Source organism: Phytophthora infestans, genomic scaffold, assembly GCF_000142945.1.
Source record: "Phytophthora infestans T30-4 supercont1.9 genomic scaffold, whole genome shotgun sequence".
Classification (NCBI taxonomy): Eukaryota; Oomycota; class Peronosporomycetes; order Peronosporales; family Peronosporaceae; genus Phytophthora; species Phytophthora infestans.
The window spans coordinates 3,185,983-3,209,422 of record NW_003303750.1 but is presented as its reverse complement, the minus strand read 5'-3'; the positions used below and the strand labels follow the sequence as shown (position 1 = coordinate 3,209,422).

The following is a 23,440-nucleotide window of genomic DNA, read 5'->3' as shown; positions in this document are numbered from 1 at the left end:
GAGATACACCGCAGTACTCACCGCTTCCGTCCACCACTCTGGCGACATGGACATGTAATGTAGCATGCTACGCGCCGTCCCCATGATAGTCCGGTTCATGCGTTCCGCCGTTCCGTTCTGCTGAGGGCTGTATGGAACGATACGCTGGTGCACAATGGCTTTCTGTTTGCAAATATCAGTGACCGTCTTATTCACGAGCTCCGTTTCATTGTCGAAATGCAAACGGTCCAGGCGTCCCTCCATTGATTTTCGTGGAGCACCTTGAATGGTTTCAACTTTAGTGACTACTTCGCTCTTGTTCTTCATTAAATATGCCACGACATACCTCGAGTAATCGTCCAGGAACGTCAGCACGTACCTTGCACCACCCTTCAACGGCGTTATCATAGGCCCCATGACGTCCGTGTGGAGCAATTCCAGCACCCGCGTAGTTTTCGTCGTCGACCGCGACGGGAACGTTGTCACCGTCTGCTTCCCCTTCACGCACCCACCGCACAAAGATCCGTTCCCATTCTTCATCAGCGGAATACCGGTCGTGGAACGCTGTGTATTGACCAGCGCTACTTTGTTGGGGGGGGGGGGGGTATTCCAAGCGAACGTCCCAAAGCTCCCACTCGCTTCCAGCCCCGACGTACTGCACGATCCGAGCTTCTCCCTGTTGACAGTCCAGCAGGAATGCCTTGCCAGCCTTCTTTCCTGAGGCGATCGCACAACAGGCGTTCCATATCACACATGTGGAACGCTGGAACTCCACGGACAAACCCCGTTCCGCGGGCCTCCACACCGACTACAACCGTCTGTCGAGCCCCGGAATGTACTGTACGTCGACCATACGAATGCGTCTTCCGTCCAGACCCGCCAGCCGAACTGTTCCCGTTCCTTCGACGCACACCTTCTTGCCATTGGCGATCGTCACCTCAATGCAAGTATGCAGGCCCTTGAACTAGACAAAGTCCTTCTTGTGCGGGGTCATATGTGACGTCGCACCACTGTCGATCAGCCATCAGGCCGAGCGTTCCCCATCCACTGCAACTGCGAACGCTGTATCACCATTGCTGTTACCGTTCCCAACGGTACAGGCTCGCTTCCCGTGGCCCACTCGGTCACCGTTAAAGCATTTGCCTTGGAACGCTCCGTTCTGTCTCGAACCGTTTCAATTTCGACCGTTCCCTCGGCTGACCTTGGAACACCTAGCGTTCCCATTCGCTTGGAACGCCTTCTCCGCGGTAGTCTCCTTCTTCTCGCGACATTCGTACTCCTTGAGCAACTTTTCTTTAGCCTCGATAAGCGTCACGTCTATAGCGCTCTTCACGATGGACACGATAAGCTCGTACTCGCCCGGAAGACTGCTAAGCAGTATCACGAGCTGCCGTGTCTCGTCCATTGGCCCTCCAAGCGTCTGAGGACCAACAATCAACACGTCGAACGTGTCCCAATGTTTGGCCATAGGCGTTCCACCCCCCCCCCCCATCTTGAGCTCATAAAGGCGACGTGTCATCGTAACTCGATTGTGCAGCGTCGTCCGGTTGTAGAATTCTCGAAACGTTCCCCAAGCCTCTATGGCACGCGAGGCGTTCCGAATCTTGGTCTGGTTCTGGGGCCCCACGCCTTGAGTAATAATGCCAAAATCTTTCGCGCCTTCCAGAAGCCACGCCTTGGTTATCTCGCTCTCGAGCTTGACCACTTTAACATGCGCTAGAAGCCCCTTCCTCGCCAAGGTCATGCGCATGCTGTACTCCCAGTGAAAATAGTTCCCACTGCCTATAAGAACTTCAGCGATCTTCGTAGTCAGCATTCTTGGGCGTTCCAGATCAGGCGCTCTAGATTCGGCTTCCCAGGTAAATTCGTACCTGCGGGCTGTGAATCTATTGGTTTGGGGCTAGTTGATTAACAGGCATATACCGAAGTGAGTAAATTAGTACTAGCCAAAACTGTTCAACATGTCTCTCTAAACACTATCCCTCTGATGTTCTTCTTGTTCTCTTCTCGTAAGTGTGGCGTAATCACAAATGATATGTGCCTTCATCCAATCATAGCGCTCTAGCATGTGATTACCCAATGACGTTCCCGAAGCAGTTTCAGCCAATAGTGGAACGGTTCGGTAACCGCTCCAACGGTCACGCCTAGCCATGCAGAGGCGGTGCAACAGCAACAAATCATCTGCCCCTTGGCGGCTCCTTAAGTAAAAATTTCCTTTGCCGCTTGACATTTGGCTTAACTATACGGTATCTCAAGGAAAAGTGATTTAAGGACATTGCTTCTAGTATTTACGTAGTATACTTAGATCAGAAATTAGCCGAAATTGGTAGACGATCCTCTCTGTATTTATAAAGTCGGGTAGCCTCATTTTGTAATTTGATAGAGGAATCGCTTTTTTTTAGTTGAACCCAATATCATGTACATGGCACCAGCTGACGCGGTGGTGGTCGTGGATATCGTAGGTGTTGGGGCCGATAGGTCTCGAAATCTCCACCCCGCTCCGGTGGTCTCCGCTCCGACATCCGGTTACTTTTTCCTCCGACTCTTATAAATAAAATAAGTGTTGGGCATTAGATGTTGCCACGGGCACAGGAGTAATGCTGGAACGCTGGATGGCGGGGCCAAAAGCTAGGTCTTGACAATCTTTTTGTCCCCTACTATGTAATTTTACACGGTCATTTTTTTTCGAATCCCTGGGCACGTCGTATTTAATTAAGTTGGCAAAAATAATATTAGCAAAATTACTACTGTATTTTTTGTACGGAATAAGATCCCGAAGCTCGATTGGATTTTTTCTAGAAGGAACGTGGGCTATCGCACTCTTCTTCATCGCCAATGAACTCTTCTGTTCAGCTATGATAGCAATGGACTGACCGTCCTGCACCAAGCAGAGGAGCCTCAATGATGGACTACGGTAAAGCTCAAAGCAAGATACGTAACTATAACGTGCGATTATTAAAGGGAAATTGTGTGTTTTCCTGGTAGTACAAGAAAGCGGTGTGTCAAGGAGAAGCTTTACTACTGTGTGTAGGACAATTGCTCATCATTGGTTTTACAGTATTTTGCTAAGCGCCAGTAAGATGATTAAAATCATCAAAGTGCCAAAAAAAAGTGGTTATTAATTTGCTCTGTATAATTCTTACAACGAGTTCCCATGCGCTCCTTATTGACGCACCAGTGATGTCACCCAGGTGAATGTTGCTTGTGGCGGCCAAGTGTGACATCACTGTAAATTACGACTAACCGAGATAATTTAATCCGCGTGAATGTTGTTTGAACAGACTTCAGCAAACACAGAGCGCAGATGATGCGGTTGCGCTACGGCATACCATACCGCCAATATCCTTCGCGTGATCAATATACAGTATACAGTACTGCAGAAGTAGTATACAGTATTGTACAGAGGATATGAGGTATTCTTAACCGCTCTACTTATTAAACGTAAGAAAGAGGTATCAGATACAAGCCGAAATAACAGGTTACAAAAATTTAGAGAAGAAAATCCATTAAATTGAGTATGACAATTCGATGTCGATCTTATATAACAGGCGTATTAAACGCTGAAATATTTTTTTAAGTTTGAGTTGAAAGCGTTAGTTTGATATCTAAACATAAGAATTTATAATAGTTTGGGTCAGAATGACTCGTCTCCTACAGTTAATACTCTGGCTATAAAATCCAGAGAACAACCTAGTATCGGTGTATTGGGTGGACGCAAGAACAATCGTATTATACAGACCAGCATTAAATGCTGGTTAAATTTAAAGACCTGTGGTTGGTTGAAACGGCGCAATACAATAGCTGTCTTCTTTTAGTGAGGAATCAGTCAGGCTATTAACTCTCTCCTATCAAAAATTAGAAATACATCGCGATTTTTTTCATTCTGTACGTTCGGTGTAAGATGAGTGGCCCTTCGCATACTGCGTGGGTCTTGCGGGTAAAAGCGGGTACCCTAAGCACCGAGTGGGCGGGACTTGTAGGGCCTGCTCCTTGTGTCGGCCTTCCTGGTTTGTATTCTAAAGATGTGAACATTTCGGGCACGGTCATCTGTCTTTATCATGGTATTTGGTTAGCCGCGGAATTCGCTGTTGCACAGTGTATCACGTAAGTGTGACTGTCGGGGTGAAAGAAATGGATCTTATGTATGCATCGAGAGTAAAATATTTTTTTTGTGAAGATTCGCTTCATGTTCGAGATTTCCTGTACGGTACTCTGGTCAATTACTGCTTTTAGCTATGGCGTGCATGCTACAGCGCAAAATTGCCGTTACAGTGTATTTATTGTTAAGGTCCCAAAAATACGGACCCGAAGGTGATTTATAATTGCACGGCTAGTGACGTGCGAAATGCGTGGATTTAGCTAGCAGAAACCACTACAAGAACGCAATATCAGCTACACAAATCGTCAAAGGGTACATGTAGCGGATTCTGTCAAATATAGCACTCGTTTCGAAATAAATCCCCTTTCTCATTTTCAAGACACATGAATTCAATGTCGTATAATACCATTCGAAATAATATACTCACTCAACTAAATTAAACATTACCGTAGCTCTCAGCTATTCAAAAATACGCACATTTATCTCGAGTACACTCCCAAACGTATCGTCAATACTAACACCGACAAGCCATTTTGGGCTATGGTATATATAATTTGGAGAGGTATGTTAAAGCTGAGGCAGCCTCGGGCTTTTAACTAATGAAGCCCTCCACCCCCCCCCCCTGGCGTAAGGCTAGTTGACCTATAGTAATTAAAGGGTTATCGTTAATTCAAGTATTAAAGGGCTTAATGGCTAAACTCAAGTTTGATATATTGTAAAGAGACTTGAATAGAGCTTCAAGCTCTCCCGAAAGTAAAAACGTATTTGAGCTTGCTAGAAAGTATAAACTAAGTTACGAAATTAAAAAAAAATCAATTGAGAGTGGAGAACGTTGCGAACAAGACCTGTAGTCGATGTAAACCGATGAATGGATATTTTAAGTAAAATTGACTGAGTTAGAAGTCTTCGTCTCTCTTCCTGCCTCATGCATACTATCCATAGTAGTCTCCTATCATCGTCGTTAACCTCGCGTATACGGGTTGTATACTGGGACCGCACAGTGGTACGTAGCCCTAAGTGTACCCTAGTTACATGAAGTGTGACACTTTACACTTCAGGAGTATGACTCGTCATACTCCGGGATATTTGGTACAAGGTACCAAGGTCGTTTAAAGCCAACCATTGGTCAAACGACATTGCATTTCTATAGGTAACTTATAGTTTGTATGAAACCCATACTTAATCTACCTATAAATATACTCAGTTTACAATCTACCTTATTTAGGTCACTTCGCTCTCTTTAAATAAAGAGGTGACCTGTGAACTGCCGTTCACTGAGAGTTTGTATACTCTCGGAAGATAACTTCCTCTAGCGCAAGGTGCTGTGTGACCCCGTCACACTTGGTAGCACTAGTAGTCAATCCACGCCACCGGGGTAGACTACCTGAACCCCCCCCGAAGCTCGTTGCCATGGATAGGAACGACTTCTCCCATATGAACGACTCTCAGTTCGAGTCGGTTCGGAAGATGGCAGGCATCTTCGGGATGGAGGCCCTGCAGAGCCTGGTGGTGTCAACACCGGCTGAGCAGCTCGAGCGCGTCGATGCATTCGACGCGTACGAGCAGGGCCTCATCGCGCATGTGCGGGAGAACCTGCAAGCTCCAGCGGCGGAAGCAAATCCGCCTCACCCGAAGTCAATACGGCTGAAGGTTAAGCCGTATGAAGGGAAGGAAGGCGAGAACCTTCACTTCTGGGTCCGAGAAGTAGAGCTCGCGATGGACGTGGCTCTGATCTCGACCGAGCTACTGCGTGTTGCTTTTGCACTCTCCAACCTTAGCGACCGTGCTAAGAGGTGGGTGTACACACGGGAAGCAACATCCCCTGGATGTTTCACATCCTGGGCTCAGCTGTGCGAACAGCTCCGAGCCGCGTTCCTCCCGGCGCGCTACGAGTACCGCCAGCGTTCGCGCTTCCTCGCGTGTAAACAAGGAAGGCGCGAGCTGCACGAGTATGTGCAAGAGGTACGGGAGCTCACGGCGTCCCTAGTGGGAAACCCACTCAACGAACACATCAAGCATGGACGGCCTTCGAGTGGGCCCCGCACGCACTCAGCTGTTCCGGGTGCAGTCAAGCGCTCTTGAAGAGGCGATTCAAGTGGCTCTTCAAGACGAGTACAGCCATCGCCAGGCGCGTACGCCGGCCTCAGCGTGGCCTGGGCATTCCTTGTCGGCTCCCGGTCGAACAAGCCCCAACGGACCAGTTCCCATGGAACTCGGGTCCGCCGAACAGCGTGACATCCGCTGCTTCGGCTGTGGGAAGATGGGCCACTTCAAGCGCGAATGTCCCGCGGAAAGACTCCGCAGACGGTCCTTCCCCAAGCCCGTCCTCAAGGGTCGCTGGCAGAAGCCAGGATCCCGGGGACAGGGAGCGCCGGGAACCAGTAGGGGCGGGGCGCCCAACTGGGGAAGAGCTAAGTCTTCGTGATGGGTGCGCGGGTGGCGCGTACCACGGGGACTTAGCCCCTGAGAGTCTTCGCACTCTCGAATCGGCGAAGAGCAGCGGCGGGTTGCTCGTAGTACACGGATGTGTACGGGGATACGATCATCCCTTTAGAATCTTGATCGATTCTGGGGCGTCGAAGAATTTCGCACGCCGCCAGATGGCTGCTCGCAACAGCAACAAGTTGTCCGATGCTTTGAGAGAAAGCAAGGGCAACGGAACGGTGTCAGTACGACTGGCCGACGGGAAGGTCGCCACTGTCCCCAACGTCCAAGTGGATCTGGCCGTCAAGTTTGAAGACTTTGACAGCCTCGAACAGCTCACTGTTCTCGATATGGATCCATATGATATGATCCTGGGCATGCCCTGGCTTGAGAAGCACGAGCCATGGATCGACTGACGAGGCAAGGCAATCGGTGCCAGCCGCCCTGCGCCGTCCGACAGAGCATTGGTGAGTCATGTTCCCACCTCTGTCAGGTCCCGGGGCGCCCGCAAGGGCCGCCAGGGTACCAAAGCATTCGGCAGATGCTTGGGAGTCGTCGACGTATATGACGACTCCGAGGATGCTTTGATGGTGGCAGCGCCCAGAAGAGGCGCTGGCCAAGTGGGTACCTTAGGTCCACAGGCGGGTAACTTAGTTCCGCAGACAGATGCAGCTGTCACGAACACTGAGAACAGCGTGTTCAGAGTGGGTAACAGAGTTGCACTCACGGTCGCCCAGACCATAACTGAAGAGGAAGACGTCGGATACGCTTCATGTGTGGGTAACACAGTGCCACACGCGGTCGCCCAAACCTTAACTGAAGAGGAAGGCGTTGAACACGCTTCCTGTGTGGGAACCACAGTGCCACGCGCGGTCGCCCAGACCTTAACTGAAGAGGAAGGTGTTGAACACGCTTCCTATGTAGGTACCATAGTACCACACGAGGCCACGAGTGCCTCGGATGTCGTAGCGACGACATCCCTAGACGTGGGCAGCAAAGCTCCCCGTCACAGCCGCCGTCGTCAGCGACGCCGCCGCCGCCTCAAGTCGGATCCGAACTTCGTTCCGATCGACGTCGCTTCAATCGTCTCGGAGTCCAGGGCCCGGGCTCCTCCGACAAGGTCGGTGGAAGAGTGTTATCACATCTTCGATGGCGAGACCGGTTTACCCGTCAAGGCATCTGGTGTCCACTTGGAACCGGTGCCAGAAGTTGCAGAGATACTGCACCTCGAGGAAATGACGGCTGGGTCTTTCCTGACCAACCTCAAGGCTGGAGAGATTGCTGAGCTGGTACTCATGAGACCTGAGACCACTCAGGAGGAGCTTAACTCCTCCTCTGTCTTGGACGAGAGCGTCCTGGAAGACATGTTCATAGATGCCCCTAGAAGTGTGGCCGCCCACAAGGCCACGAGGAGCGACGAGAAGCTCTAGGAAGAGGTCAGCTCCAGAGCTCTCCTCGGGAGGTCAATACCCTCTTGCGTTGATGGCAGCTCCTTGGCTGACGGGTGCCACCACCGAACCCCCACGCACACGCTGGGCAGCTTGGAACTCCTCCTGCTGCTGGTCGAGGTCATTCGAGACCTCCCGGGGCTCAGCGATAGCACCCTCCTCTTCCTCTTCTTCCTCCTTCACCTCCTCTTCATTTGAGGAGTCGAATATACTCGGATAGGAGCGACGAGTCTCCTTCTCCTCGCGGAGTGGAGACTTAGAAGTTGTACGCTTCTTTGAGGGCTTGGCGCCTTCGGCTTTAGAGGCCTTAGCACGCGCAAGACCCTCGGCAAGCGAGAGAAGTTTTCCAGGATTCTCTTCCTCATCGCCACCGGCTTTGGGAGCGCCCTTAGCCTTGACGGCCGGACTCTCAGAGCGTACAGAAGTCCTGGGACTGTGATCACCTTGATCACTAGCGAGCGACTGCACGCTGTCATCTTTGTGCTCACTGAGCACTGGGCTGTGCCCTCCCACAGAGCCCGCAGGAGCATCGTGAGTGCTCTCGGACTCGGCATCGTCCTCACTGCCCGAGTTGAACTCATGTTCAACGAACCGAGGGTTCGGACGATTGTCTGAAGACGAGGGCGACGGACTGCGGTGCTTGCTTGCTCGCTTGTCCACAGCCGCGTCACCCGAGGAACCGATCGCCTCAGAGGCCACCTGAGTAGCCTCCTTGAGTGCAGAGCCTTTGCCGTAAGGCTTAGTGCTCTTGGCTTGCGCCTTACCGGCTGCGGCCTTGGAGCGTGTCTTAGCACCGCTCTTTGCAGTGCCACGAGGCATGATAACGGTCGAATTGGAGACCTAAACGAAGAGCGCACAGGTTGCTGCACGAGGCTCTAACTGTGAAGTGAGCCTCCGCCGCGCTCGCGCGGCCAAGTCGATGGCTTTCGACTTTGAGAATGAGAGTTTGTGACGAACACTTCTTTACTCTGGTTGGTCGGTAAACCGAACCTAAGTGGGGGAGAGTGTAACGGGGTACGTAGCCCTAAGTGTACCCTGGTTACATGAAGTGTGACACTTCACACTTCAGGAGTATGACACGTCATACTCCGGGATATTTGGTACAAGGTACCAAGGTCGTTCAAAGCCAACCATTGGTCAAACGACATTGCATTTCTATAGGTAACTTATAGTTTGTATTAAACCCAAACTTAATCTACCTATAAATATACTCAGTTTACAATCTACCTTATTTAGGTTACTTCGCTCTCTTTAAATAAAGAGGTGACCTGTGAGCTGCCGTTCACTGAGAGTTTGTATACTCTCGGAAGATAACTTCCTCTAGCGCAAGGTGCTGTGTGACCCCGTCACAAAGACACACACACCTGTTTATATATAGGGAGCTGTTCGAGGCCAGGACTATAATTAGATAAACGTACATAATTTAAATCCTGAATCTGTACATGATCAAAAGATAAAATTTGTTTAAGTCTCGGCTATTTCTGATTTCGATCATTTACATGCTTGTCTTCCATTTTTGTTGCTGCCGCCAGTTTGGAGAAGCTTTCGATGATGAAGAGGGAGACATGTGCGCTCAGGACAGCTCTCCTCGCCGTTGAGGACCTGGCCTTTCAGACGTCACACGCGCTAGTGAGACGGAGTCGTCGGTACCAGACGCTGAGCAGTTTGAAGAGTCGTTTGATCAGAAAGAAGAGGACGCGGTAGCTGGGGCTGACACCGATAACAATAACCGTGAAGAAGTGGAGGAATTGGATGAGGTAGATGAATTCAATGTGGAGAGCGATGGTGAGGAGCGTCTGGTGAGATGACGAATAACGATGACGATGTGTCTGGGACTGTGGAGGTGCCATCTGCGTGGCATTTGGATTGGGACGCGTGGCAAGTGTATTTTTCGCAGTATTGTAAGCGTACCATGCAGGTAGTTCCTGTAAAGGATACGATGTCCGTGCTGAGAGAAACAAGCAGTTGCTGAACACTAAGACAGGGAAGCACTCATCTCACCTGGTTCCGGAGCGTCTCGTTCCATACCAGCGTACGTACATCTGTACGCATGGGTGGAAGAAACGTAGGTCTCGCAGTGAATGAAGTCGTCCGCGCCAGCACAACAGGCTGACTGATTTCCCCTTTCGCTTTGGCGTCCAGTGGAACATGGCCAAGGGTGAGTTACAGGTGAAATACGGATGTTTTGCTCATAATCATGCCGTAGTAGCGTCTACATTTGCGACTTTCCCTGCGTCACGTGGTCTTGACGACGCGATTGTTACTGCCCGTGTCGATGGAATGTTTGCTGTTGGGGCTAAACGCTCTCGTATCTATAACTACCTTCTAGAACATGACCAGAACATAATTCACGTTGATGTGGATAACCTAGTGCGAAACCACGCATCCTCGAGCAGTAATGTCGACTACAATGAAGCTACAGCTCCTGGAACCGCACGATTTGCAGCAGTCGATCCTGAAAACGTGTCCACTATTGTGGAAACTGAAGCTGGTGAAAGTGGGGGTAATTTCGCTTGCTACGGCGCATATGCGTCTCATTTACGGCAGGGTTAACGAGGGCATTTCGGTAGACTGCAGCCACAAGACCAACAAGTATTTCGTTTTGGTCTGTACAGGATTAATGCTGGATTTGACAAGATTTTTTCACGGTTGCTCGTACAGGTACAATTACCAACCGTTTACCTTTACGGGGACGGAAGGCCAGTACAAGGATGCTCACGACTCATGACGTGGCATTTGCGCGTTATCCATCTTGTGAATCCCCGCGTCGATCTGCGAAGCATCTTCCTTCAAAATCTTTCCAAATTTAGTCTTAGAGCGCTTCAAGTTTAAATACTTGATGACGTGAATATGGCAGATAAGCACGCTAGCCTCTGGAAAGTGCTCCTCCTTTGTCAATCACAATTACGCGCAACAACTAAATTTGAGTCGGGTGCGACCGCTTGAAGTGAGCAATTGCTCTCTCCATATGCCAGTCTCCACCGGGATGACGGCTTTTTTCCAGTACTTCCAGAAGAATTGGGACTCTGCTTCAGATCACTGGGTATCACACTTACGTTCGAAGCTCCCGCACGTCAAGATTTATACATAAACCTGCCTGGAGAGTTTGGTTTTTCGTAGTTAAAGGACGCGGTGAATGGATCTATGAGCATGGCAATGTGCGTTAAGGCCATTCTTGCTTACGATCGCAGGATGCAAAATGAGTACTAGAACCGTTTGTCACGCATTGGAAGATTTGTGAATAGAAATTACGACGAGGAGATGACGAATGTGCTTCGCTTCACTACACATTACGTTGCGCGTCAGATCGGAGAACAATATGCGGGGGCTCTTGAAAAATGCGCGTCGTACAAACTCAGTGATGATCGGGACGTGGGTGGATACTTCTTGATTTCTGAAAGGGTTTCAGAGCATCGATTGCGGATTTCATATTGGAAATGTGAATGTGAATTTTCTATTTCGATGCGTCTACCACGCCTATATGCTGTTTCTTATCATAAACACATTAGTTTATCTGGCCCGCTCATTCCTTGGAGTTGCATTGACGAAAGGTAAGTGTCAAAAGTATCCATGATTATAATCATGGATTTTATATATGATTAATCCTGTACACTTGTGTAGATGGCCAACGCCTAATAGACCACTGAAGCAAGCTAAGCAGCTCGCGTACGATAAATTTTCCACTACTGGCCCTGGATCTGTCCAAAAGAAGATGATGACTCAATCAGAGCGCTACAAAGAAGCTATTCGCGCTACACATCTTATCGCTAGGTAAATGGTGCATATTCAGGATGTAGAAGCATTTGCTGAACTACTGAGGTTTGTCTTGAAATAGTGGAGAAACGTTCGTCAACGTAAAATGGGCGACATAGAAGAAAGTAATGTAAGTGGAAGGTCATCTCCGTAATCCATGAGCAATGAAGCAGCGGCTAGACGCGCATTTGAAATCATTTCCAGTGAACACGATGAAGAATCTCACGATTCTAGCAATGAAGGTCAGCTCCTCTGTTCGGCGAAAGATACTGCACCGGCTTCGATACGCCTAAATCCCAAGGCAAAGAAAGTTGAAGCACACAAAAACCCTAAGAAGAACACAGTGGCAAGCGAGAAAAAAAGTCGTAAGTGGGTTGAAGCTGCTGAATCGGTACGAAAACTAGCAGGCGCAAAACCTTTGCAAGGTCTGTTAAAAGATTTGGATCGGGACCAGGCAGACCTAGTGGAAACAGAGAAACGCCGCTCGGGAATAATTGTCCGCCATGCGGACACGGACAACAAGAAGTCCAAGCTGAAGATTTCAAAGAATCCTGTACTGATTCGGGATCCCTTCTATCTCCTCCCATCCAAGCTTCTGTCTGCCTGCATGCAGGTTCTACCGATCTCCAACCAGAAGACAACTGCTGTATCTGTCGATGAATCACAGCCAAGTCAGTCTCAAGATGAAGAAGACATGTTGGCTCCACAGTCTCACGAAACGGGTTTATTAAGGAGGTAGGCCAGATCTCCTAAAATGCAAATAGAGTCATTCAAGCGCGTCAGGAATCGCAAGAATGTCGCTGAAATGGAGCATGACACGTACAGATGAATGGCATAAATTGGCATCCCGGCGTTACCATTTGAAAATCATACCTTCGCCAATGCGATAACCAAAGCGGTTACGGCTACTTACCTCTACAAGCAAATCCAGGGACTCTTGGCTGTCGCTGACTTCCCGTACGCAATGCATAATCGTGCTACACCACCTGCATGGTTATCTGATGCCTCCATAAGAGCACCGTCTCTTCGTCTATGCTAAGTTTACCCAGAGTGTCGCTTCGCCGGCTTTTAAGACGCAGTCGTCAAGCCGAAGCAAACGAGAACTGCAGAGAAGACTGTTTTGAGCGACCCAGTCCGGAAGTGCGTCCTGAAGCAAATTAAGGAAGAAGGCGTGAAGTCGGTGTTTATTCCTGTGAGCTTTGGCAACCTACATTGGTGTTGTGATGTAGATAAAGTGAGCGCGAAGAGGATCGTCTACTACGATCCGATGAACCAAGCGTCGTAAATGAATACGACAAAGGAAGTTGCCGTTGGACTGAAGATTACGGTCCTGAGTGACTTTGGTGCCATTCCACAGAACAACCCGATCCAATTCGACGGCTTCAGTTGCGGCGTCTTCGTGTGCTGGATGATCATGCGCCCCATTGCCGCTTTACCTCCTCACGATATGAGCGCTTCGCCTATAAGGGACCGTTTGGAATTGTTCTGCTACCTGCTTACTGGACGACTACTTCCGGTGGAGGCTGCAGCGAGTGCTTGGACGGAGGAAAAGCGTCCTGTGCAACAGACAGAGTACCCAACCCAAGCGGCAAACAAGTGATAATTATGTGGTAGCTTTGCATCTTAACGAATACATGTAGTTTTGCATAATAGATTATAGATAAAGTTTTTGATCCGAGATTTTTTAGGGGATAAATTAATACTAATCCTGTACAATAGTAGAATTACTGAAATACAAAAACTTAGACCAACGATTAAATCATACTAACGACAGGATTAATCCTTCAACGTGGATATCTACACGTTGCGAATCTTACGCGTCCTTGACGCATCTTCTCTATTATTACCCATATGGCCACTCATTTATTATGTGTTTCCAAGTACAGGTTAAATTCTGGCCTCAGTTCATGTACGTTTCTAGATATATAGTCCTGGCCTCGAACAACCGCTTTGTATATATGCATAAACTGTACGGACACACCTATGTGGGATGGACACACTCGTATCCAATGTACACGCCCCATGTCACGATTGATTTCCCATATTAGATCCCGTGATCGACCCAATTGAAGTTGCCCAATCTGAATTCGAGATAGCAAATGAACTACCAATCAGGTCACACTATTCCTGTCACTTCAACTGTAGCACGCATTCGGCACGCGCAGGTCGCATGCCAAAACGATATGCATCGAGATGAGTAGGTAGCGATGTGCAAAAAAAGCACACCCAGTATATGCGATGTCTCGAGCTTGTTTTGACGTTACTGCGTCTTAACTAGTACCGCAGCGGTTTGGTGGGTAAGTCATTCATGAGATAATCAGCGTGCTGAATGTTGGTGTTCACGTTCTCCAACTCAACTGAGCCACTATCAACCTTGTCGCGAATAAAATTGGTAGCGAATATTGCTGTGTTTTGTGTGAGCTTGATGTCCAGTGTTCTTCACCAGTGCCATCGCACCTTGATTGACCTCGGAGATCACTGTATCTACAATTGTTCCGAACTAATGTCCTCGAGTAGAAGTCGCATCCATACGATCTCCTTCATGCCGTCACTGAGCTCCATGTACTCGGCTTCAGTCGAACTCAGTGCGACGGTCATCTGACATCTAGATCGCCACACCGCTGGAGCACCGCACTTTAGGAGCATTATGCTGCTCACAAAGCGTCTGTCGCCACGGTTGTCGGCCTGTCTGCGTCGAGGTATGCGACCAGCTCTGTTAATTCGCGTCCGTCGTACGTGATGTCAATGTTCTTGGTTTCAACAGGTACCGTGCCCCTGATGCCAGAATCCCAGTTCTTCTGTCCCGGGTGCTCCACGAAGCTGCTCAACTGAGCAACGGCAATCGACATGTTGGTCGTGTACTACATGCCAGGTACGTCAGGCTCAGCACAAGCGAATGGTATGGCTTCGAACTCATCTTGGCCGTGCCGTCTTTGCTTTCGGATTCAGTAGCCTTGGTAAGATGAAAGACTGCTTCCAGTAGAGGGAGACACGTCTTAGCGTCTTTTTGCCCAAACTTCCGGATGGCCTACTCTGTATACGCTTGTCGACTGATGCATAGGGGCTTGCACTTCATATCATAGTCGACGTTGATTATAAAAATCCAGCGAGCACGTCGAATATCCTTGGTGTTTCTCTCGTGTTTACACAGGGGTCGGTATCGACTCCCTTGAATCTGATGTACTAGAGGTGGTTGTCGACTGTCTTGTGCCACACACTAGCAGCTTGATTGAGTCCGTGGGGACGCTGAAGTAGTAGGTACACCAGGCCGTCCTCACCTTCATCCTCAGTCAAAGAAAGTAGCTCTTGCTCTCCCTCAGGTAACTCCATGTATATCCTCTTGTTGAGTTTCCTATGCAGGAGTGCCTTGCCAACGTCGCACTTATTGATATCGTATCGGTCAGCAATGCACTTATCACGCTTGCCATCGGTCCAATTCAGAAAAGCCTCCTCTTGCGGCGCAGATGCATCTGCCTCTTAAGGATTCGTCGTTTCGTCAAAGGGACGTGTTTGTGTCCGCGTCCATACGGTACGATCGTCTTGTGCACGCCCCCGTCAGGTTGGAGTGGATATACGTCACCATCTACAACGCAAACAATTCGTGTCGATTCCCAGGTTGCGAGTCTTTCTGCGTAACTACCAGAACGAAAGCTTCGATCCTTCACTTTCAGGATGCATCAAAGCGTGCATTGGATCCACCCCGCCATCGGGCTCTAAATTAACAGCACCGCCACTCTTCACAGAATTCACCGTGTGTCATTACACGGCGTCGTCCTTCGTCTTCTTCAAGCAGCAACCTACGCTGACGTCGTCACCATTGACTTCATCTGCGGCGCGAGACACTCCTTCTGCCATGGTCGATTGTTGTTCGAATAGCTTACATGGGATGTGGTTCAGTGCTTTCACCGCAGCCCACGACTCCTTTCGAGCTGTCGTAACAGGGTACACCTCGCCCCTCTCTGGGTTCAGAATATACACGTCTACATAACCCCTGGACTCCTCAACCGTAGCATTACTATAGCGAAAGCCACAATTGGCCTTGCTGACCTGCGTGACGACGTTCTTATCGGTCAGCTTGGTCACCGAGATGAGGCTTTCTTCATCTTCAGGGGTGCAAAGAACCCCCGATAGCGTGACAGACGTCCCGTTCATCAGCTTCAATACGACAGTGCCCGTTGCAACTGCGTCGATTGTCGTGTCATCTGCTATCGCGATACCGGCTGGCGTCTCATGTTCTCATGCACACAAACTTGTCCCGGACGCTGGTCATGTGCGCGCCTGCACCTGCGTCAACACGTCATTCAGCCTTGGCCTTCACACTCGCAGCCGTGAACGCTAAATCCGACGTTTGAGCTTGCGTCACTCGTTCTCGTTTCTCGTCGGCCATATTTTCCGGCCCCCGACCTCCTTGTACCCTGGTAGAAGCACTTGCCAGTGAAGCCACTCTTATTCCTGAGTTCCATCCTCTTTGATGGAAACGTCCTCTCTTGGGCCGATGGCGATCCCTATATATGGCTTCAAGCCTATAAAAAATACCCAGATTTGTGATTAATTTCGAAGCACGAATTAGAGTGAATGGTGTACTGTACAAGTTGTTGTTGTGGTTGCACTTCGCTGTCTACTCATGAGTAATTAGAGTGAACGGTGTAGCGATTTAGAGGCATTCACCCATTGTGTTATTTAAAGAGGTATTTGTTTCACCCAGTTCTCTTCAAGCAGTATACACTGGGTAAATGGATTTTGATTTTATCCGTGGCTCTGTCACAATGGTCACAAGTTTGTTGTCCGAAAATCTAGCCTCTATCGTGTCATCGGAAAATGATCATCATTTTTACGCGTTTTTGGAGAGTGCGATGCTCCATTGCATTTTCACAAGTATTCCTGACATAGAGTCTAAATTAGTGGAGGTCTACACATGTATACATGTAATTGAGGTACATGTAGGTGAAGAAGCATTGAACGACCTGGTGTGTCGCAGTTTAACAAATGATTACTTATCCATGAGTCAGGAGATACTTTCTTACTTAAACCTATTTAGACAGCTTTAGTATAATATGCCTGTGTGACTCCACGTAAGACCTGGAAACGCACAGCGAAGTACATTTGCATTTAATGCTTCTGTTAGCCGGCAAACTTCCTCACATGGCGCATTATATCGATTTATAACTCAACGAACGACCTGAGTAACACGATAAGCTGCTATGTCTGACAGAGAAGTCGTCCACGGGTTACATCAGGTAGGATAAGTCTTACTGTATAATGCATTCTATGTGGCGCACGCCGTTTTCAGTAGTATATTTGCTATTACATGTATGTCCTGTTATTGTTGGGACCAATGCATTTTTGATAAACGGTTTGTACTTTACGCCGTCGAGACTACGTGACGACTCTTCCGCCAGCTGTTTTCAAGACAGCAAACGCGTGGCCGGAATTCCTAGAGCAAACTGGTTTGGGATGTGTATTCTCTGTCGATGGTCAGACTCTGGCTTGTAATAGCTCTCTACCTATTTCCGCATATTGTATTGGTCCCTTTGTCCAAAGTGGTATTTCAGATGTTTCTAGGTTTTGTATCATCTTTCGGTTAAAAATGTGCTTCTTCTTTGGAAATTACAAATCTCTCGTGTTCGTTTCATCCAAAAAAAAATATGGCATGCTTTTCCGTAGCATCTAATAGTATACTGTAAAGGATGAAAACTATTGAGCAAACTTAATGCTGGATAAAACACGCAGCCGCAACTCGGTTTAGCACGTAAGCAAGCCGCACCTCCTGAAGTAGCGGCGGTGCAATGTGTTCTTGCGGTCTCAGCGGCACGCATAAGCGTAGAATGCGTAGACTGGCATGCTATGCAGGTTTTTTGTCACGTCTATTCATTTCTAAATGTGTGTGTTATTGTGTTTCTGATCGGTCAATGTCCCTTATACACCCATTAAATTAATTTTTGCACATGCATTTGGCAGTTCATTTTGTTAAACTAGATTCTATTACTTCTCGTACTCAATTTCATCTTTCTAAAGATATTGAACAAAAACCTGTTTCGCATTTTATTGATAGCAAAGCGAATCACCGCTAAAGCTTAAATTGTCACTTAATGGCGGTAAGGGCGGGAAAACTCATTTCAAACAGGTCATCACGCCCTATAAATATCCTCATATATAGGCTCGCTAAAGTAGTAGAGAAAAAATAATCTCGGTTTGAAGAACTGTTAATATTTTTTTAAACCAGACAAGTAATGAATTAGTGGAGATAAAACTGCTTTATTGCGATGGTTATTTTTAAATATTGTAACTTTTATAATTGAGAAGGGCGAAGCATGCTGAAACTTGTTGAGTCAACCGCTCTATTTTGTGCTTGTCAAACTTTCTCGGTCGGTTTGGGCACGTTTAGAGCGGAAAGTGAACGTAAGAGAACGCGATTTTTCGCCGTATCATTGGTTTATAAAGGCTAGATGTCAGACAAAAGAAGTATCATTTAATAGTCAAGGGAATGCGTAAGAAACGATCAGATTTTAGCAATGGATACAAGTTTCGTGAACTAATTACGTTACTGATGCCAGCTCATATCCTTTTTGGCAAATTATTCTAATAAACCTACATATTACAACAAGACAGCGCCCAAACACACTAATAACTACTTTTTCGGTCTGGAAAACATTTAATTACATTAATTGATCGGAGTTTTGTATAAAACAACATCGTATTGATTCTGGCACAGACGTTGAAAGTGCGTATTTCTCTCACAAACCGATTACATTATGCGTTTTGTGCTTTGATTTGCGTCGTACTTGGAAGAGTTCCATTTTCTCCAAAAAAAACAGAAATGCAGTCTGCATCACAGCCAACCTTGTCGTTGTATTTCTCTTTTAATAATTGTACTAACTCCACGAAAAGATGTATAGTGCATCTGAGAACGAAATAAACAACTTGCAGCTGGAAGGACGAGAAAATCGTAAAGGAATGACAATTATTTTCAATATCCTTAGAATTGGACTTTTTACGTTGCTAGAAAAAGACCAAAAAGCTGAAGTCAACACTGCTTGCGAAGCTATTTTTACAATGGAAATGGAAAGACTGCTTCGCAAGCAGTGTTGACAGAAACTTAAACTTGTTGAGTCAAAATGGAAAATTTACATTAAGCCTCGGACGAGCGGGAGCATATGTTTACAGAATGATAGCTAGTTTTGAAGTGACGACGCTTAACGGGATGGAGGATAAGGCAGCTACTGGTATTCCGCATGTATCCTGTCGCTATTAATAGGCACTCTTGTTTACTGTAGACTGTCGCCTTTAGATGACTTTAGTGATCTGCTCGAAATCATTCACGTCCTATCAGCGATTTTTTCACGCGATATCATTTTAGTGATGTTTATGGCACTTGCTTTTACCGGTACACTAAATGCGACAATCGTTTTTGCACAAATTCTAAAAAGAGCGGGCGAATTTGCAGTCAGTTATCCAGCCCCAGATACTGTACTTAACTGGTTGTCGATTTTTTTGGCTGCCATTTCACAATTAAAAGGCAATCGAGTCACCCATTTTGTTTAATGACCGTCAAAGTATTCCACCTCACTATGCGTGTGTGCTACTTTCTACTATCCGCATTCGCTGCTTACGACGAGGTGGCTCTAACCACTGTGGCAAACTCCAAGAACGAAGGTTTGGGCCACGCTATCCATACTCGAGGCCATGGATCCTTAAGGGTCCATGCAGAATCAATGCTGGGTGAAGACAGTGGTAACGACGATGATAGGATGATCGACATTAAGTCAGCTGCGGTTTCGACATTTCAAAATCTGGCCAAGTCAGGAACGCAGGCCGTGAACAAGGCAACAACAAGTGTTCAGCTGAAATTATCTTCGAAAAGCCAAAAAACAACAGACAATCGTTTCGTTAGTCTCGATGTTGGCGCGGTGAAGTCGAAGCTTTTTGAGAGTTTAAAGTATCAGAAGTGGGCTGAATCTGTGACCAACGCCTACAAAAAGAACGTTGAAGCAGGTAAATTGGCGATGTTCTCGACGTTGAGCGCTCACTATGGGGATGTCGCCCTTGCCAAGCTTCTGGCTGAAGCACAGCACGTGCCAAAGACCAGGAGTGTTGCCAACCTGTTTGAAGCCATCCAGCTCGAAAAATGGCTCACTGAAAAGAAATCGACGAGTCAAGTGTTTAAGCTTCTACACCTGGACGTGGATAAAGGCAATTTGCTGAAGAATCCGTTGGTAAACACCTGGGTATCATACGTGGATAAAATTGGGAAGGAAGACCCCTACCAGATATTGGTGCGAGAGCTGACCAAACGCTACGGAGACGATGGATTAGCGAATGTGCTTGTTGCAGCAAAGGCAGATGACACTGCCCAAGTCATCGCTTCGAAGGTAGTGAACGCGCAGCTCAAGAGCTGGTTAAGTAGTGGGGTAACTATAGATGACGCTTTCAAGCTTCTACAACTAAACACTGTCAAGAAAGACGACATTCTTAAGAGCCCAATGCTAAGCGCGTGGATGGCGTACGCCAGAATGAACAAGCAAGATCCAAACGAGTTGCTGTTCTCGACACTCAAAAGCCGATTCAGCGATGAGGAGATAATCAAGATGATCGTTGCTGCAAGGGGCGACCCCAAGCTGTGGCCTTCTTTAGGAGGTTTGGCAAGAATGCAGCTAACAAGCTGGCAGCGAGCGGACAAAAGTGCAGACGACATGTTTCAGCTTCTTAAACTGAGGGATGGTGACGAAAAACCCTTCGACAACCCCGTTTTTAATACTTGGGTCTCGTATGTCACGAATCTACACCAGGAACGCACAGATGAAGTGATATTCTCAGTGATGAAGAAGCACTACGGTGAAGAACGCCTGGAGAAGATACTCGGACAAGCAACGCAAAGTGCGAATACGAATAGCATTGCCTTGAACCTAGAAAAAGAGCTGTGGAAGTCTCAAGGGAAAACAGCCGATGACGTGTTTAAGGCGTTGAAGCTGGACAAAAAAGGTGACAATCTTTTCGAGGATCCAGCAATACGCACATGGGTATACTTTGTGAACAAGCTGAACGGCGACAAGAAAACGCCAGACGAGTTTGCAGCCATATCTGCGTTAGAGAAGCACTTTGACTACGTAAATCTCGCTCTGCTGCTTGGTACTGCGGAGCTCCAAGCCAAGGTGAAAGGGGAGACGGTGGAGTTTGTGAAGACACTTACCAGCTTGCGAAACATGCAGTTTAAGCAGTGGATGGTGCGCAAGGGTTTTGATCCCCAACGTCTTCAGATGGCGCTGGCCAATCGTCCGTTCGATAAATGGAACGCTCGTATCTCTCTCGATTTCAGCGACTTCTATAAAGCTAATGGTGGGCTGCTAATAGGTTAGTTACTTCAGGTGTTGTTAATACTCACTGGATTAACACTAGAAGCTCCAATGTATAACATTCCTTCCTGCCAAAAGTTTAATTTGCTGATTGGAAATAACAGCGCAGATCGTCAATCTGAAAAAAATGATACATCTGCGTTCTCTAGCGAATGACAACCCCCATTGTGTAAGCGTAATCTAGACTAACATTCGTACAACTTTCAAGTCTACTAACGGTACGTTCAGTATCCCAGTACAATTCGGGTAATAGCATACTCTAGCCGGATACCGATGTTGTAGCGCAATAATGTATCGGTTAAGAAATCAACCTCGCGTTGTTAGCGTTTATTTTGACTGGAGACCGCCGTTGCGGCTAACTCCACCAGGGCTAACGTAAATTTCGACTGGGGGAAAATCGCCGAAGCCGAGGTTTTTGGACTGGGGTTTAAGGAGCGAGCACTACATTTATTGGGCAACGCGGCGATAGTTATTTGTTTGTTTTTTTATTATAGGGAAAACTGATGACAGTCCACACTACTTAAAGGTGGTGAATAATGGGATGACATATGATTGAAAGTCAGACCAGAGAGCGCAACTTCTACTGTACTGTACACGTTAACAGATATAAGTGTAAGTTGCAGACGATCGATTTATTACTGAATGTATTGGACCTGCTTAATCTAAGGAAACTCCGATTAGTGGATACGGATTAAAATTTTGTGTAAACGGATGAATTTCTCGTGTGTCCGGATCTCTAACTAATTGTTTTCGGGTTTTATTCAGATGTATACAGTCTGGATAATGATAAGTATACATGTGTATATCTGGCCAAATGAACAGCGGTTGGCCGTGGCGGTACTTATTAATTTTGTATTAATAGCTATTCTCGACGCAATACACAGGCTCTACGGTAGTGACTACATGTACTAGTCACTACTTGTGACACGACGACGACTCGTCTGTCACATCTGAGCGGGTTTGTCGAACTAGACTATTGCCGACGAGACTCGAGAATGGCGCGTTGGAAGGCTTCTATTGAAAAAAAAAAAAAACACACACACACACACAAAAATCAAATAGAAGGCCACTTATCATCATTTGAGAGCACGTTTGAAGCGATATCGTCACATTCAAAACACGCCAGGCACGTAGCCCTATTGTACTACAGCCACTTGGCTCTCACTTTGTGTACCAGCACGCGTTTGGGGCACCAAACGACGTCAGATATGTGTGTATAGGTGCACGTTTCACCTGAAGTGCAAGAAGTAATTCAGAAGAGCCTAATGGGCTTGTGAGGTGCACTCGCTGCCAAGATGACGTGCTCACAGCGACTGAAATGTACCAATGAATAGATTTTTCTTTAAGCGGCTGAGTGAGAGCTCCTACTAGTCCCAGATTCCTGTTTGCGTATCCTGCAAAGTCTTCTAGTCCCGCGCCGCCTCTCATACCCCGATTAGTGTCGAGTGCCGGCGTGGCTTCTCCTGCCATGGCGCCAACCCGATCTTCAACACGCCCCCTTCGAAGCACAGCTTCGCAACCTTAGGCGCCAATGCTCACTGCCTTCAACAAGCAACGCAAAAGAGTCTTGTTTAAGGGCTTCGTGAATGTGTCCGCTGGATTCTCCGTGCCCTTCACCTTGTATTACTCGATCATTCTGTTTCTCCACTTGTGCACGCACGCAATGTCACCGCAATTCGATGTGACGCGCTCGTCGGCTGTAGCTCGGGTTCGTCGCCATTACCAGTGCAGCCTGGTTGTCGATCCCTAGCCGAAGTTTCACGTCCTTCGTCATCACAATCTCCTGTAATATGTTGCTTTCAGCAATAGCCTCCATTGTAGCTTCACATGCTGCCACGTATTCGGCATCAGCCGTGGAAAGTGCCACAATAGTTTGCCGTCGTGACATCCAGGAAATTGCGCCTCCTGCCACTGTAAATATGTAGCCTGTAGTGCTCTTGCGAGTCTCAGTATCATTCGCCCAATCGCTGTCACAGTACCCTTCCAATTCCACACACATAGCCTCTTCCGGAGACCTAGTGTAGATAATTCCATAGTCAGTTGTCCCCGCTAGGTAGCGAATTACACGCTTGAGTGCTCCCACATGCTCACTTGAGGGTTTCGCTACGAATCGGCTCAATTGTCCCACCGCGAACGTCAAGTCCGGTCTTGTTCCGGTGGCCAAGTACATTAGCATACCCACGGCCATACGATATGGAAAGCTAACCTCAGATTCTTCATCCTCTTCCATCGGTACCAGTCGCAGGTTAGTCTCCATCGAATTCCCCACATCATGCGCCTTCTCAAAGCCTAGAGCTTCCAAGATATCCCGGGCGTACTTGGTCTGGCTAATCTTAATGCCCGCTACCGATTGCATCACCTCCACACCTAAGAAGTGCTTCAACTCT

General features: G+C 47.7%; 1 protein-coding gene across 1 annotated transcript; it reads left to right on the top strand.

Moving 5' to 3' along the window:
* Positions 1-19,244: 19,244 nt before the first annotated feature.
* PITG_06080 (RXLR effector family protein, putative) lies at positions 19,245-21,056 on the top strand (the record flags this gene model as incomplete). Its single annotated transcript, XM_002998226.1, has 1 exon — positions 19,245-21,056. The coding sequence occupies one exon, from the start codon at positions 19,245-19,247 to the stop codon at positions 21,054-21,056; it is 1,812 nt and encodes a 603-aa protein (XP_002998272.1).
* Positions 21,057-23,440: the final 2,384 nt, after the last annotated feature.